This window comes from Corylus avellana, chromosome ca1 (genome assembly GCF_901000735.1).
Source record: "Corylus avellana chromosome ca1, CavTom2PMs-1.0".
NCBI lineage: Eukaryota > Viridiplantae > Streptophyta > Magnoliopsida > Fagales > Betulaceae > Corylus > Corylus avellana.
The window spans coordinates 7,214,968-7,232,593 of record NC_081541.1 but is presented as its reverse complement, the minus strand read 5'-3'; the positions used below and the strand labels follow the sequence as shown (position 1 = coordinate 7,232,593).

General features: G+C 35.9%; 2 protein-coding genes across 3 annotated transcripts; both read left to right on the top strand.

Annotated features, from left to right (window-relative positions):
• The first annotated feature begins 3,436 nt into the window (after nt 1-3,436).
• On the top strand, nt 3,437-8,764 carry LOC132185012 (probable protein phosphatase 2C 15). Of its 2 annotated transcripts, none has more exons than XM_059598837.1 (10): nt 3,437-3,852; nt 4,001-4,069; nt 4,650-4,861; nt 5,257-5,428; nt 5,544-5,697; nt 5,774-5,837; nt 5,996-6,103; nt 6,229-6,354; nt 6,509-6,738; nt 8,360-8,764. In XM_059598837.1, exons 3-10 carry the CDS (start codon nt 4,652-4,654, stop codon nt 8,577-8,579), a joined length of 1,284 nt encoding a protein of 427 aa, XP_059454820.1. In that variant the 5' UTR covers nt 3,437-3,852; nt 4,001-4,069; nt 4,650-4,651; the 3' UTR covers nt 8,580-8,764. The 2 variants fall into 2 exon arrangements, with proteins under 2 accessions (XP_059454820.1, XP_059454815.1); XM_059598832.1 differs by having other exon boundaries at nt 4,396-4,861.
• A 1,002-nt stretch (nt 8,765-9,766) lies between these two features.
• Nucleotides 9,767-13,581, top strand: LOC132184997 (LEAF RUST 10 DISEASE-RESISTANCE LOCUS RECEPTOR-LIKE PROTEIN KINASE-like 2.1). Its single transcript, XM_059598808.1, has 3 exons — nt 9,767-10,624; nt 11,915-11,947; nt 12,128-13,581. The coding sequence occupies exons 1-3, from the start codon at nt 9,835-9,837 to the stop codon at nt 13,213-13,215; spliced, it is 1,911 nt and encodes a 636-aa protein (XP_059454791.1). The 5' UTR covers nt 9,767-9,834; the 3' UTR covers nt 13,216-13,581.
• Nucleotides 13,582-17,626: the final 4,045 nt, after the last annotated feature.

Genomic DNA, 17,626 nt, shown 5'->3' with positions numbered 1-17,626 from the left:
TATATATATACTCACACTTTCAAAGGGTTTGCACATGCACTCTCTAACATATTCGGAAAACTAGAGAAACAGATAGTCGTTGGAGCCATTTCTTTTTTCCTAAACATAAAGAAGTCTAAGGTCTATATTCTTTTTTATTTCTCTATACTCGAGAAACATGTTTATTTTTTAATAACGTATAAGAAAAATATGTGTTTCTCACAAGTTAAAGCACCGTTATAAGATGAAGCAACACAAATTTTAGTCTCTGCAAAAAAGTCATTAGTCAAAGAGATGCATAACACGCAACCAGACTACAATAATACACAACTACAATGTCTCTGTCTGCAATTTATTATCCATCTGCCTAAGTGCAAACTAAGTCATTGTTGCAATATCTTCCTCCCCAAGTTGCCAATATGCTAGTATGATATATAGATATATAGCATAATCACTCATAAAACACTATTTTGTGCAATAAATTAGTTAGAGGCCCACTTTATATCGCATTGAAGGTTTTTTCAGTCTCTCCTCATAGATTTTGTTGACTTTTTCTCTTTATTTGCGAGAGCCTCGTTGCCAATCCGGTCATCCAAAAATTTGCATCGACATGACGGCACATTGCTTTTACTTTAGCTCTAGGTTGAAGAAGATCATTGATGTAGTAATTGAAACGGTTAGACTATTAATTAAATTATTAAATTAATTAGTTTTTATGGGTTTAAGTTTTTTTAATATAAATGATAAACATCTTGACTTCCAATATTATATATCTTTTGATTTGAGATCAATAATAATTTAACATGATGAGAGTGTGATCTACAAATAGGTTGATCTGTTGCTTACCCATGGAAGGTGCATGAACAATATTCATTTCATTTCATTTTGTATTGAAGTGTTTAAGGGCATATTCTTCCCCACTTCCCGTTTGGCTCTTGCCAAGCTCAGGCTACGTGTATAATTGCTTAATCGAGGCAAAAGTAACTAGTGTTTTGAGATTGTTAATATATATATTTTCTCTCTGATCATCATGATGCAGCATGCATGGATCCATGAGATAATTTACATATTTTTATTTATAATTTTCAGGGCTACTATCCTACCCTATATATACATATAATTGTGGGGGAGTTTAGACACCATGTGATACTTTACTTTATCTCTTAATTAAATACTTAGCAATTATACTTGAGTACCTCAATGTTGATTTCGTAGATGTAGTTTGCTCCATTTTCTTGGGTTTTTTTTTTTTTTTTTTGGTAAATTCCCTCTTTATCCTTAGGCTTGTATACATAGGAAAGGATAAGAGTATGACAAATTAAATTTTGTCCATTTCCTTTTGGAGATGCCAACTTGCTCAACAGATATGGATTTTTGGCATCATGCGACAAACTTGGAATCAAATCTCATTTTTACAATATTGTTTAACAAAACATAGGATTGAACTCCATTACTCCAAAAATTATAGTAGATAATCACTGCAATATGATCGCCAATGCTCTTTAAACAAACAATATCTAAACCAAAATCTGTTAAAAAATGAACAGATTTTCTAATGAGCGACGATAAATTATAACTTTTAGTACAAGTCTCTCATAAATTAATGTGTGATAGTTCCGTGTCATTTTTATATTAACTATTAAATAATTAAATTTACATATTAAATTTTTTTTATCACCACTCTAAGAATGAAGTGCGTCTCGTAAATATCAGCGGTTTAGAATTTTGTAAAAGTTGAAAATTAAGAAATAATTTGATAAAATAATAATAATAATTTTTTTAAAGTACTCTATAATTGTTACCCTACAGGGGATGATGATCTCCAACGGCCCATGCAGTTGCCTGGCTGGCGACCACTGCCGGGCTGGCGGCCACCGCCTCCCAGCACCGCTTTATGTTTTTATTTTTTACGAAGTATTATAATGAACGAAGGAAATGCAAACCTCAGAGAAGTAATCGCAACCGCACAATTTGGTAGGGCCGATGATGGCATGGGTTTGGTTCTCCGTCAACAAAGACATTGACTGTGGCGCGGGGACCACCATAAATAAACAAAACAGTGGCGCAGAAAAAGTAAACTGTGCAACCGTACCCCCTCTGCAGCGCCTACACCCAACGTGTCCACATCATTGCCATCACAGAAACACATGCAAAGGCCGTTCCACGTGTCTCTTCTCCTCGAGCAAGAATCTAAAATGCACTCAATCAATACTAATTTTATCTCCTAAATAACTCTTTCCGGCATTTAATAAATCTCCTTTAATTAATGTCTTTATGAATAGTAATTTTTGGCACACCGATGTACTTAAACAATAAATATGTTGATGTTAAAATATTATAAAATATTATTAAAATAATATTTGAACAATAAAAAAAATAAAATAACATTTTATCACCGACGTGCTTACTGTTTAAGCACGCTGGTGTGCCAAAAATCACAGCTCATCTTTTCATATTAGTGACTTTTTATTTTTAAAGAGAGTTTTTAAGTGAATTCTTGTTAGAAAAATGATATATTCGTCGCACCATAATAACCCTAAACTTAAGGTGACATAAATAAATCAATAGCATTTGGACAAATTATTATTTAAAAGAAAAATTTAAAGATTATTAGCCCCATGCTACATTTGCATAATATATTTGTAGAATCTTTGTGAAATTTGAATAATTTAAGAAAAAGGTTGTAGGGCCACTTGTCCCTCCTGAATAGTCCAAAAAAAAAAAAAAAAATGGGGTTTATACTTTATAGCCCCTCTTTTTTAAAGCTGTTTAAAGTTTAAACATTATGTGTGGTGATAGAGGTTTGAATTTTTTTATTAATTTAGTTTTTTAATGTGGGATAATTCAAAATTTGGTGTACGTTTAGAGGTTTGGTTTCATATTAATATAATAATCTTTTTTTTTTTTTTTGAAGTGCATAATAATCTTATATTAAAACTGTTATTATAAACAATTCATTAAATTATTTTTTGGGAAACTTCACTTTAACTCCTGAACTTTCACGTGTGATTTGACAAACATTTTTAAACTTTTAAATCTCTCACTTTGGACCAATGAACTTTCAATTTCTCTCAATGTAAACCTCTCAGTCAATTTTAGTTGTTAAAAATATCAAAATATTCATGATTTTTTTTTTTTTAAATAAAAAAGTTTTAGAATTAAGGGTAAAGTTGAAATTTTATACAAAAGTCAATGGTATAAACGTCATGTAACATTTAAAATTTGACGGATGGGAACGAATTGAGAGAAATTGAAAATTCAAAAGTCTAAAGTGAAAATTTTAAAAATTTGAAGAGTTTATCAAATTCGTAAAAGCTCAGGGAGCTAAACTAAAGTTTTCCCTTAATCTTTTCACTATAATTTTTTTTTTTTTGTTGGGAGTTTATTCTGATGTAGTGCTTAAGTAGAAGCTATAAAGTGTTCGAGGCTTAGCCTTGTATTAGTATAACTGTATAATCATCCTATTCTTAGCTGTGCTTATAGTCATAGAGATTCTGCTGCTTAATTAAAAAACAATATTGAAATATTTTTCTCAGTGTAATTGTATTTGTCCTGGGAAAGTTTAGAAAGTGTGGCTTTTTTTTTTTGTCTGGGGAAGAAGAGGGGTTTGGTAAACCGACTTTGAGAAATGTGGGATTGAGGACAGGACAGATTGATTTACAGTCAGCAAAAGCCACTTTCTGTGCTTTTTTTTCTTTCCTTCGTTGAATGAAAAGCTAGATCGGTACGCGAATTCTCCTGCCATTTCCTTTTTCCCGGGAAAAATTTGCCCAAGAATTGTTTGTTTGTTGGGTGTTTGGTGGAGGAAAATGTTGTGAAGCTGACCTCAGAAATTCAATGCCTTTTTTATTCTGTGTCTCTCTGTCTCTAAAGGTAATACTTTTTGTTTAATTGGAGCATTTGGGGGTGGGGGTCTTACAGTTCATTCCTTGTCATCAATACGCGTTGCGTCTCCCAGTTGATTTTCTTGTTGGTATAAAAGTTGTTTAATCTGCTTCTTCGTCTTGGTGTTGTTGCTTAGTGTCGCAGTTAGATCTGCGTTTGCCTTTGCTCGATACGCATTCGGGCATTCTCTCGCTAATTCTCTCGGGTAACTCTCTCTCTCTCTCGTTGTACACTGTTTGGTGGCTAAGAAAACTGCGAAGAGTAAAACAAAAGAAGGAATATAATTTTGTTCTTTTCTCTGGAAACCTGAGGATTCTTGTTTATGTTGGAATGTAAGCTTAAAACTTTCTTTATTGGTATCCAGGCATAGCATTAAGGTTTATTGTTGTTGAATGATCAAATGTGTCTATGCGTATGCACTTGCTTATTTATATTATGTATTTGTTCTTTGATGTGGATTTGTAGGTTGGTTTTTTTGTCTTTTGGATCTTAGATTAACATTGATCAGTGTTTTGTCAATTATGGATGCAGATCAGGTTTGAAATCTTGAGGCTGATTTGGAAAAGTTTGAATTTTTTGTGTTTGAATTGGTTTTCGTGTTAATTATACAAAGGAGGATACTGGGTTTGGATTCTTAGAGAGGTTATTGATTCCAAGCAATTTGCATTTTGGTTGAGTTGGACTATATATAATCATAAGGTCTTTAGGTATTAGAGTTTAATATGCTTTTGAGACGGACACAATAGCTTGAAGGTTTTGTGCCTAAGACTTTGTTTTCATGGAAGATATGGCGTCGGGGGAAGGGAGGCGCCATCGTCATAATCTTGTGCCACTTGCTGCACTGATCAGCAGAGAGATGAGGAGTGAGAAGATGGAGAAGCCCACTGTGAGATATGGTAATGCGGCACAGTCTAGGAAAGGGGAGGATTATTTCCTGATTAAGACTGATTGCCAGCGAGTCCCGGGGAATTCATCGTCAACATTCTCTGTATTTGCGGTAATACTCATCCTTTCCATTTTGCAATTTCACATTGACTGGTACCCAGTCGTTCAGCTGTGTTGTATGTCATTGAGCCATGATGTTTGCATTGATTTTATGACTTTTCGACCTACATACTACAATTCAATGCTCTTCAATATATAGTGCTTCTCTCCTTTCTTAAGTTTTATTGTATTTTTCACAATTTGTAAGATTAATGTTTTTGGTAATTAATGCATTTCAACGTTCCATGGTTACTACTGGCAATCAGTGTTCAAGAATATATTTTCTTCCTTGTTTTCACATGTCCTGGTTGTTATTAGTTGTATTATTAAGCTGTGTGCACATATGAATTTTGCATAGGTATGGATTTATTTTCCAGCATGATGGTTATTGCTTTCTTTGATATTCAGATCTTTGATGGGCACAATGGAAATGCTGCTGCCATTTTCACAAGGGAGCATTTGTTGAATCATGTGTTGGGTGCTATCCCCCGTGGACTTAGTCGTGAGGAGTGGCTTCAAGCTTTACCTCGTGCATTGGTTGCTGGGTTTGTGAAGACCGACAAGGAATTCCAGAGCAGAGGTATGTAATTTGGCCTCCTTTTATTTCTTTTTCTTTTTTATTTGCAGTCTCGAGCCAGATTTGTTATGCGTGATGATGAACTAATTATTTCTTATCCCCATTTGATTATCTCCAGGAGAAACATCTGGAACCACAGCTACATTTGTAATAGTTGATGGATGGACTGTGACTGTTGCATCTGTTGGAGACTCCCGTTGTATTTTGGATACTCAGGGTGGCACTGTCTCCAACTTAACTGTTGATCATAGACTTGAAGAGAATGTTGAAGAGTGTGTATCTATTTGAAAGCCTGGATTTATTAATTTTTCCTGGATACACTTAGTAAGTGGTTCTTCGTGGTTGCAGGAGGGAACGTGTTACTGCAAGTGGAGGTGAAGTGGGGAGGCTTAGTATTTTGGGGGGTGCTGAGGTAAGGTGCTTTTATTTTTTCTTTTCCTTTTCCAAAAAAAAAAAAAAGGAATTTCCTTCACTCTAATTTGATGGCCTTAACGTTAAAGATGTTCCTCCCTCCAGTTATGTTTATTTGTTATTTTACATTGTGTAATATGTGATTTTTAATCATTGCAGATTGGTCCCCTCCGTTGTTGGCCGGGGGGTTTATGCCTTTCTAGGTCAATTGGAGACATGGATGTGGGAGAGTACATAGTGCCAATCCCATATGTCAAACAAGTGAAGGTATTGGTCTTTACTCATTTATCTCCAATTCTTTCACAGTTTCTTTTACTTATTTTATCAATGTGAAGTATATGCACTGTAGCCGTCTTCATCGTGAATTCTAACATTCCTCTTTTACATAAAAGCTATCAAAAGCAGGTGGGAGACTTATAATTGCTTCTGATGGTATCTGGGATGCCCTATCCTCGGAAATGGCTGCAAAATCTTGTCGTGGGTTGCCTGCTGAACTTGCTGCTAGACAAGTTGTGAAGGTGGTGTAAATTCATTACTTTGCTATATGTTCTGGCTAGTCCTGTTTGAATTACCATGCCCTTCTGGTCAATGGTTTAGCATAAACCAGGGCTAATGGTACTGTTACGCTAATCTAATGCTAATTTATATTGTACTTGATGGATTATTTTTTAGGAAGCATTAAGGACAAGGGGCTTGAAGGATGATACAACCTGCATAGTTGTTGACATAATTCCTCCTGATAATTCGGTACAGCCTTCAACTCCTAAAAAACAGAACAGGCTGAGAGCTCTATTTTCCATGAAGAGGTCCCACAGTTCTGCTAATAAGCTATCAAAGAAGCTATCAGCTGTAGGTATAGTGGAAGAATTGTTTGAAGAAGGCTCAGCAATGCTTGCCGAAAGGTCAGTATGCTTATTTTGCAAAAAATTGACTTTTGAATGATCTATTAAGCTTACAACTATGAATGGCTTGCTGATTTTCTTGCAGCCTCTTTCTTTTAGAAATTTGCTCTATTATATGTATGCTAGAATTGGTTAATGTAGGTTTTGTGTGTGAAAAGAAGAAATCTATATGCAACAATTTTCTAGCATAATGGAAAAGGTTAGGATGGAGAATAATGGAAGGGGGCAGACAGATTTTTTAATTTATTATATCTTATTTATGAGGTTAAGTTTCATAAATCCATGATGATGAAATAGCATCGACTAACACATTACTGACCTTATTGACAATGCTCTTGGAGTCTATATGTGCACAATGCTTTTGTTGAGAAGATTGATATGTATGTGATCGATTCTTTAGGGGAAATACGTCAAATTTTGTTCTATTCATACAAAGAGTAGAAATGAGGTTTTGCAGTTTAAGTAGAAATCAGTTTTAAAAATATGTTTGGTTCATGACCTATGCTTATACAAGTTTTTAAATTTTGATATTGTTTTCTATGAGCCACCAATTAACCTTTCTGCTTCTGCTTTTATGCTGAATTGTGCTACCTCAAATTGAATTTTTCACTTGGTTGTGTTTACCATATTTGAAATTGCAAGCTAGCTTAGCTGGTAGTAGAATCCTGAAATTTGATCCCACCTTCACCAAGGGGTGGGGTGCCCCAAAAGAAATAAGTGGCCTTTCATAATCCCACAAAACCCTTTATGCCGTATGAAGTTCAGGTTAGCACATGATTAACACTGTTTGCATTGATATAGGCCTTAAAAACTCTTTGCTTCATGCCCATGATGGTGTGAACTCTGTAGAAGAGCCGTCAATTTTTTTTTTTTTTTAAATTCATGTCCGTGTGAAACTACCCTTAAGATATTCTGTATCTGAATGTAAGTTTAAAATGGATTAACCAATCCAAGAACCTCCGAAATCAAGTTGCTTAAGAAAGGAAATGTCCATTGTGGTCTCTTTTACCCATGAAGCCATGACGCTGTGTAGGATATTTGCTGGTATGGCCTAATTCTTTTGGTCCAAACCAACAATAACCTAACATGTTTTCTTTGTGAGATGCAAATTGCTTTACATGGCCCAGTATCCTAAATTCAAACTATAATATCTTAGCGGATTTAGATGCTCAAGGACTTGAAGCCCGTGCCCTGTTAATTCTTTTACTGCTTAATCGGATGTGGTGCCTTTATTTTGAAACAAAAATATCATCACGTTTTTAACATTTACAATGATATCATAATTTTGTTGAAACGGCCAGTTTCAAAGTGGGGAAGTATGATAGGTGACTTGGTTAAGTTAGGCCATGGGTTGGTGTCAAACCAAACCCACTTGTAGTAGAATCGGACCCAAAATTTGAATTCAGTGTGTACTTGAGTAGAAAAGATATCAAGAGAAATAATTTCAAACTTTAGGGTGATGCTAAATGAGAAATAAAATCATTTGATTCGGTTGGCTTTTCAGTTGAGTGATTTATACTCATATATAGCTCAGTTTCTTATAATATGAATTCTTATCTTATAAGAATGTTTTGTTTAATTATTGGGTTACTATCATAAATAATTATCATATGTTTTGCAGACTGGGAAATGATGAGACGACGACCCAATCGACATCTGGCATTTTCATGTGTGCTGTATGCCAAGTAGACCTTGCGCCAAGTGAGGGCATCTCCGTTCATGCTGGAGGCATCTTCTCCACCAGCTCAACGCCCTGGCAAGGGCCTTTCCTTTGTGCTGATTGTCGTAATAAGAAGGACGCAATGGAAGGAAAACGCCCCAGTGGAGTTAAAGTGGCATAGCTCCTATATTATTTTACCCTATTCTTTACCTTTTAATTCTTTTTTTTTTTTTTGTTGAAATCTCCATTTTCGTAGGCCAGCAATTGTTTGAATCTTACAACGATGTTGCATCAAATGTATATGTAATATCCGCAAATAATGTAAGATAGTTTTAGCATTCTATTAATAGAAAGTTTAAGCAGCAACTAGCCTATAACTTATTATGCCCGTACTAAAAGCCTATCACTTAACGTTGCTAATGTGTAGTGTCATTTTCCAATTGGACTAATAAATCAGGATAAATCCCATTGACTTGGGGTGAAGATCTATAATTACTATGAAATTATGCAAGATTTATCTTATGGGATTAACGTTATTATGAATGACCACTGTGGGCCCAATAATATTCGTTTCGTGTCTTTTTGATAGTTTTCTGGTGCTATAGTCCAATGTTTTATTCCCACAATGTTTTGCTTTTCTCTTATTGCTGGCTTTTCAATCATCTCAATCTAGGAGACCTTTTTGGCCGACTTTAGCAGTTAACGTGAATTGGTAGACTTTTGAAAGCAGTCTCATGTTTTGTGTGGAAGTGAAATTAACCGTCCGTTATAGGCTTGTTAAGTTAACTGTTGGTTAAATTATTAATTAAATGATTTCATATTAGTTTAAGATGTTTAGATTAGTTGTGATTTTTTTTTTTTTTAAAAGAGAAATTCATTCCAATTTCATTGGTGAATAATAAAGAACATAAAAGCTCTTATAATCATAGAGCATAAAACTTTAAAATTCAAATGTTGAAGCTGAAAGATTACATGACATAAAAGTCAAAAACAAACAAATCTTACATTGAAATTCTATGTCGTCTACATCTGCTAACTCATGCCTAATATTTAGCTTATAGAACATATCTGCTTAGTGCAGACTCAATCCGGGACATAGTTGTGATTAAACATGTATCAAAGTAAGTTTTTTAAACTTAAACATTGTTTTCAACTTTTATCAATTTAAATTTTTAGAATAAGCGGTGATTTGTTATAATAGAAGGCTGAAGATATTTGATGCATGATGCAAAACATTAAAAACATGGTCATGTATGAAATTGCTATGGAATTTGAACAGACTAATCAGTGCTAATTGAAACTGTTTCAAAAGCACAAGAATCCAGTGGACGAGTAACTCCACTAATTTAATTTCCTCAATACCCCACCCTTTCCCCAGATTGTGATATTCTATCTTCTTTAATCTTTATTCCCCTCCACAGTTTGAAGATTCAGAAATGAAAGAGGCAAGCTTTGTATCACCCATTTCTCCAATGATAACCCACATGATCTGCATCCTCTTCTTTTCCTTCCTAGTCAGAAAATCCTGTGGTGTGGACGACCCACAGTTCCTAAGGTGCAGAGTTCCCCAAAACTGTGGTGATGGCCAAAACCTAACATTCCCCTTCTTCATCCAAGGTACCCAGCGGGAAAACTACTCTTGTGGCCACCCTGGATTCCCGATCTCTTGCAACATCAATGGCCAACCCACTTTCACCATAGTCGATAGCAACTACTCCATCCACAAAATTTTCTACAAAAACCAGACCATTCGCGTCTCAAACGCTATCTTTTCTAATTCAAACACCGATTGCATTCCTTTAATAAAAAACATATCCTTTCCTCTTGTCCGATTTGAGCTAGCACCAAAACAGAGGAATCTAGTTCTGCTTTATAATTTCAGCAACAACTCTTCGGCACTGCCAGGTGATTTACAGTTTTATGACGGTTGTTATGGGGAAAAGGTTCTGGCCCTGTCTGAAGACGACCCGAAGCTGAAGGACGTGTCAAACAAGTGCAAAACTCGGGTGGTAGCTCCCGTTGAAGCTGCTGCTTATGGGGGTGAGAATCACGATGAGATTAGAGGGGTCCTGGGAAATGGGTTTTGGCTGAAATGGAAGGCCAGCGACTGCAGTATTTGCGAGGATAGTGGAGGGATTTGTGGGTCCAAGCTCGACAACAACAGTAACGTCCGTTTCCAGTGCTTCTGCGCCGATAGACCTCACCATGTTCGCTGTAGTATCCCCGGTCAGTTTTCTCTCTCGATACTTTTCTCCCAAGCATCCGCAATGGCCTGATCTAAATGTGATTTAGTTAAATTTTGGTTAAAAATCATACAAATTTTCATTTATCAAGCTTTTTTTTTTTTTTTTTTAATATGTTCACGTAAAGGGAGAAAAAGGAAAAAAATAAGGATTCGAACTAGTGACTTTTCTCTTCATGAAGCGTAATTTTCGACCGATTGAGCTTATAATTCTTGTTCAGATTTATACTATATATTTGGAGAAACAATTTTCTTTCCTATCTCATTTTTTTTTCCACATATTTTTATATTTATTTTTCCTTTCTCCTCTCTTTTCTCTTTTCTCCCTCATATGAGTGCTTTTGAGAATTAAAAAATAAAAAATAAAAATAACAAAAGTTATATTTAAATAGAATAAAGTGAGGTTTAAATAATTTATTGTGCGGTGCTTTTAAGAAGTTGCTAACTGGTCAAATAGGTTGTGTTCGGGTTTGTCTTTATTGGGTTGGCAGGTGAGTCCTTCCGAACCTGACTTGCCAACCCTACAACCGAATAACTATCACACAATTCTTTGCTTTTTTTAAATATTATTTTTCAATGTACTTTTTTTTATGAGAATGGAGAGAAAATAATTAAAAAAGAGACTTCAAAGTGCTACAATGAAGTTCACTATGGAAGGTAAAATAACTTATAATAGCTATATTTAGCTATTATGATCTATATGCAGGTACTAGAAATGCTCTTAGATTAGATTTAAAGCAACTTGATCCGGCTTAGCATGTCTGCTTGTTCGTGGAATGATAGGTTAGAAACGAATTGTTAGTGAAGTTGTAAAAGTCAATGTTCTATGTTATCCCACACGTTTAAGTGGACAGAAGAGGTGATTCACCTATAAGCTTAAACTTCTCCTTAACAGGTGAGACCTAAGGCGTAAAATATTTAGTTAAAATGAAAAGTAAATGATGAAGACAAGTTTCAAACTCAATATTGTTGCTCTAATATCATATTACACCACCATTTATCTAAAAAAAATGAAGTTAATAAAATATTTTAATTTAATTATTAAGTTAATATTTTAACAAGAATGACCGGGATATGATCAAATGGTTTTAAGAAGTTAGAAGAACAAAATAGCCTCAAGGCCCTCAACTCAAACTCTACAAACTTCGATAAAGTTTTGACATTTCTTTCTTACTAACCCTGTTGGGGATTGATCAAAGGCTCCCAATTTAGCTGCTTCACTTCAATCTTCACTGTTTAACAAACATCTTTTATGTTTCTATCTTCTGTTGCAGGGAGTAACAAAACGATACTGGCGACAGCAGTAGGTGAGATACCACTTCAATCAAACTTCAATGTTGCGTTAATTGTTACATGATTTTCTTTCTCTACCTGCAATTGACAGTTTTTCCGATTTCATGTTTGGTGTCACCACAAGAAAATGCAATTTTAACAAGGTTCTGGACAATGCACCACATAACTTATTAATGTCTATTCTTTGATTACAGCCGCTTTATCTGTTGGAATTGGAGCTGTGATGGTTGTAATCTACTACTTTAGGAGAAAGTACTTACCCAATAAAATTATTTATTTTTGGAAGAAGGAAAGTCTAAACCATCAGGCCGTCGAGGACTTTTTAAGAAACTATGGACCTATTGCTATTAGAAGATACAATTATTCAGAAATCAAGAGAATGACCAACTTCTTTATAGATAAATTAGGTGAAGGAGGTTATGGTAGTGTTTACAAGGGAAAGTTAGACGATGGATGTCTTGTGGCAGTGAAGGTTTTGAAAGAATCAAGTGGTAATGGAGAGGAATTCATTAATGAAGTTGCAAGCATTAGTAGGACCTCCCATGTCAACATTGTCTCTCTTATGGGCTTTTGCTTTGAAGGTTCTAAAAGAGCTCTTATCTATGAGTTTATGCCTAACGGATCTCTCGAGAAGTTCATATATAAAGAAAGTTCTTCAAAGGCTAATCGACAATTGGAATGGGAGACATTATACAAGATTGCACTTGGCATTGCTCGAGGATTAGAGTACTTACATAGAGGTTGCAACACACGAATATTGCATTTTGATATAAAGCCTCATAATATTCTTTTGGACGAGAGCTTCTGCCCAAAGATTTCTGATTTTGGCCTTGCAAAAATATGCCCTAGAGAAAAGAGTATCATATCAATGTTGGGTGCAAGAGGGACTATAGGATATATAGCTCCAGAAGTATTTTGTAGAAATTTTGGAGGAGTATCTCACAAGTCAGATGTTTATAGTTATGGAATGATGGTTTTTGAAATGGTTAGGGGAAGGAGAATAGATGTCAAGAATGATAGTACCAGTGAAATATTTTTTCCGCATTGGATTTACAAGCGCCTTGAACAAGATGAAGATCTAGGACTGCAGGGCCTTATGAATGAAGAGGATCACGAAAGTGCAAGGAAGATGATAATAGTGAGTTTATGGTGCATACAAACTGACCCTTCAAATCGGCCACCAATGAGTAGAGTTGTAAATATGTTTGAAGGGAGCCTTGAATACTTGCAAGTGCCACCCAAGCCTTTCTTGTTTTCGCCATCAAGATCAGAAGATTATTAGACAACAACGAGGTCACTACAGCATGATTATGTAAAGCCCTAAAATGCATATTTTCTTTAAAAGGAAATTATAATGTTGTGTAGTAACTAGCATCTTTTGAAGGAATTGCTTCAATTGCTTCAATTATTAGCTCGTGGATGCTTATTACGTCTTTTGTGAGTCCAATCAATATTTAATCGAGTCTTTTTGTAAGAAATGGGAACTCACTACATAGTCTGAAGAAATTATAGGCGAAGACTCAAGACTTGCTGCTCTATTAGCTGAAAAGATTGCGCAGGAAACAAAGGTTTCTATGAAGACCTTACTGGGAACAGAGCAAATTTTTTTTTCTTCCATTTTTGGCCATAATTTCTGCCTTGATTTGATTGTTTCTTCATTCCTGTCGCTCCTGCTAGAATCAGGCTTTAATCCTACACTAAGATGGTGCATACTGCAGAACTTCCTGGGATCTGGAACTACTGCAAAGAGATGCTTTCATGCAAATCGTCTGTCTTTATGATCACCTTCATCCTTGGCAATATCCTAATAGTAACATTCCTGCGACGTAGGAAGACATCCACCTTTAATGGGTTGCCTCTAGTAAATTCATCAATTAGCCCATTTCTGTTTGCATAGAATGCTCTGGAGGCACCCAACAAAAAATATTTAACGAGATAGGTTATTCCAGAAAAGACCATTGAAAAAGGAAGAAAGAAAGAGAACATTTGGCAGAGCTCTATTCCATGAGTTCATGCAAGAGGAGAGATCAATATCTTCGTGTAAATCCAAGACCGGGGCGCCCTCTAAGCTTCTGCAGCCTTCAATTTCAAGGTATTTTCTTCATTCTGCAACTCAATTAAAGCACTCAACCCATCTCCGATGGGTATCCTTCATGCAAAGTTCATTAGCCAAAACTAGCTCGACCCTGAAACCCGGAATCCTAAATAGTAATGCTATACATATTATAGGGAAATTTTACGGAACCCGCATCAACTTTCACTAATTTTGACATTATCTTATAGTTTAAAAACTTACAATTAAGAATATCGAGCTTTCAATTTCTTTCAGTTATCTCATTCAATTAATTTTTTATGTTAAATCATGTCGAAATATTCAAAATACCAATTTTAATTTTTTTTAATAAAAAATAAAAAAATTTCAAATATGTTAAAAAAAGCCTTAATCTTTACAAGTTTTTATAATAAAAAATATGGTTTTTTGGAAATTTTGATAAAGATTTAACAAAAAATCCTAATAAAACGGGATAATTGGAAGTTTGATTTTTTTTTTTTTTTTTTTTTTTCTAATTGAATAAGGGTAAAAGGCTACAGGGAAGGATCTTTACCACTCTTGATCCGAATGGAAGAAAGAATGGGAGATCCTGTGGGAATGCTTCCAAAAACAAGATTGGAAGCGGCCCATTTAGCTAAATCATGTGCACGGTAATTGGCACATCTAGACACTTTCAAAGCAAACCAACTCTGAAAGGATGATAAATTTAGCCTAATATCAGAAACAATAGAAGCAAAGTTCCAAGACTCAAAAAGTGAAGGATTGTTAATAGCCAAGGTAACCAGAAGAGCGTCCCCCTCAAGATGGAATCTGTCACAACCTGAAAAAATGGCCAATCTAGTAGCAAGAAGGGCTGCAGTAGCTTCACCTTGTAAGACATCCAAATTAGAAAGCTTCTTAGAAGCCGCAAATACAATATTACCAGAGGAGTCACTAATGGTTGCAGCTGCCACAGCAAAAGTGTCCTTTATGGCCACATCAAAATTGCCCTTAAGACAACCAGGCTTTGGAGGAACCCAAAGAGAAGATAGAGCAGAATCTTGCCATGCAGAGAGATGAAGATTTAAGGAAGAGAGAACAAGCTTGATCACTTTGGCTGGAACAGGTTGTAAAGCTTCATGAACCAATTTATTCCTGGAAAACCAAATATGATCCAAAGTGATTGCAGCAAATAATTGAAAACTTCTAACTTCATCCTTAGGAATAGCCAGCCAATCAACTGGATAAATGATAGCAAGAATCCAATCTGAAATAGGCCTAGAAGAAAAAACAGCAGTGTTAAGAGGCCACGGAGAGGATCTCCATAAAATCCTTGCCAAGTCACAATTCAAAAAAATATGGGACAAGGTCTCTAGGGGACCTTTACAAAAGGGACAAACCCAAGCATCCACGGCAGCCATGGTCACAAAACGACCAATATTGCCCCGAGAAGGTAGAATATTCCAAGCAATCTTCCATAGAAGATGCTTCAGTCTAGCTTGCAGCTTCAAACCCCAAAGGGCATGCCAAGCTTCTGAAGATAAAGGGGACAACCTACCACCAGAAGAAAAAGAGAGCTCATGGGCAGATTTAACAGTGAAGAGCCCAGCTGAGGAAGGAGCCCAAATCCACTTATCAAAAGAGTTGATTTGCGGCAAATGAATGGAGAGAATGTTTTGAACAGAAGCCGAGTCAAAAAGATCCTGCAGAAGATGTCTGTTCCAAGACCTTTCTTCAGAGGAAATCAAATCTGCAACACAAAAATCAGGAAGCTCAACCAAGTTAGGATTCGGTTTGGGCTTAAAACCAGGCTGCAAAGGAATCCATGGCGAGTCCCAAATGCCAACATTCCCACCATTGGTAATAGAAATACAAGCGCCTTTTGAAACCAGCTCCCTATTTTTCAGCAACCCTTTCCAAAGCCAAGAAGACAAAGGGTTAGAAGGGGCATTTAAAAAGGAAATACCATTAGCAAGATACTTGCCCCGGAGGGCTTCAACCCAAAGAAGAGGTTGATTAATAGTCATCTTCCAACCCAATCTAGCCAGCAATGAATTATTCATAAACTCCATAGAGCGAATCCCAAGCCCACCCAGAGCCTTGGGCTTGCAAATACTCTCCCAAGAAAGAAATGAGAGATTATGTTTCTTATCTTGGGGAAAACCCCACCAAAATTTTCTCAAACCTGCATTAATATCAGCACAAAGAGACTTCGGCAAGAGAAAAAGAGACATAATATAAGTGGGAATGGCATTGGCAACTGATTTCAACAGAGTAGTTCGAGCAGCTTGAGAAAGAAGTCTCGCTTTCCAACCCGAAATCTTAGCAAAAATCCTATCTTTAAGCTCAATAAAAGTATCTTTCTTCTTACGATTCATGAAAAGAGGAATACCAAGGTATTTGGCCCTTGCTGGAATAGGAGCAAGATGAAGCACACCATTAATAGAAGCTCTAGAGGCTGGTCGACAATTCTTGCTAAAAAACACTACTGATTTAGCCAAATTAATACACTGACCAGACCACCGAGAATAAGTAGAAAGACAATTAAGAATCACATTAGCTTCGCGAACATTGGCTCGAGAAAAGATCATCACATCATCCGCAAACAACAGATGTGAAATAGGAGGGCTCAATCTAGCCATTTTGATACCATGTAAGTGACCCAATTGCTCTTCCCGTAAAATTAACCTAGAAAGAATCTTAGAGCCCAATATAAAGAGAAAAGGAGAGATGGGATCTCCTTGCCTTAAGCCACGGGAGGGAAAGAATTTTCCATAAGGCGCACCATCCAAAAGAATAGAGAATGAGGAAGTGGTTATACATTGTCTAATCCAATGGATCCATGTAGTGTGAAACCCAAGTAAGGAAAGGATTTTCAGCAAGAATTCCCATTCCATCGAGTCAAAAGCTTTCTCCATATCTAATTTCAAAGTCATCAAACCACCATTCCCCTGCTTCTTCTTCATAGTATGAAATAACTCATGAGCTAAAATAGTATTATCATGGATGGACCTTCCCTTGAGAAAAGCTGACTGAGTAGGAGACACAATTTTGTGTAAGAGAGGTTTGAGTCTATTGGACAAGATTTTAGAGATAATCTTGTAGTTAAAATTGGTGAGACTAATAGGCCTGAAATGGTTCACCAAGGATGGATTATCAACCTTAGGGATGAGAGCAATGTTAGTATGATTGAATTCTTTAAGCATATAACCACCCCTAAAAAAGGATTGGACCGAAGAGATCACACTCAATTTCACAATCGGCCAGTAAGACTTATAGAAAAGCCCAGTCATCCCATCTGGACCCGGTGCCTTATTGAGACCAAGATCAGTGATAGCAGAGAAAATCTCAAATTCATCCGGGATTAAACACAACAAAACATTCTCTTCCTCAGTAATAACTTCTTCCACCAGCTCAGAAAGACTATCATCAAAATTAGGATTGGTAGAGGAAAACAGAGTACTAAAATGATTCACCAGGAATGAGCCAATATTATCTCTACCACATAGCCTAGTACCATCAGAAGCTTTCAAACTAGAGATAGAATTATACCTGCGACGGCAAACAGTTGAGGCATGGAAGAATTTGGTGTTGAGATCAGTACAAGTTAACCATAATTCCCTAGACTTCTGTTTCCACAATACTTCCTCTCTCAAAAGAT

What these genes read in the sequence shown, in the direction of transcription:
- LOC132185012 (XM_059598832.1), top strand. Translation starts at nt 4,643, where the DNA reads ATGGAAGATATGGCGTCGGGGGAAGGGAGGCGCCATCGTCATAATCTT. An exon ending in CTTGAAGAGAATGTTGAAGA is followed by an intron (nt 5,698 to 5,773) that starts GTGTGTATCTAT and finishes TCGTGGTTGCAG; the next exon opens with GAGGGAACGTGTTACTGCAA. An exon ending in CTGCTAGACAAGTTGTGAAG is followed by an intron (nt 6,355 to 6,508) that starts GTGGTGTAAATT and finishes ATTATTTTTTAG; the next exon opens with GAAGCATTAAGGACAAGGGG.
- LOC132184997 (XM_059598808.1), top strand. Translation starts at nt 9,835, where the DNA reads ATGAAAGAGGCAAGCTTTGTATCACCCATTTCTCCAATGATAACCCAC. An exon ending in TGTTCGCTGTAGTATCCCCG is followed by an intron (nt 10,625 to 11,914) that starts GTCAGTTTTCTC and finishes CTTCTGTTGCAG; the next exon opens with GGAGTAACAAAACGATACTG. An exon ending in GATACTGGCGACAGCAGTAG is followed by an intron (nt 11,948 to 12,127) that starts GTGAGATACCAC and finishes CTTTGATTACAG; the next exon opens with CCGCTTTATCTGTTGGAATT.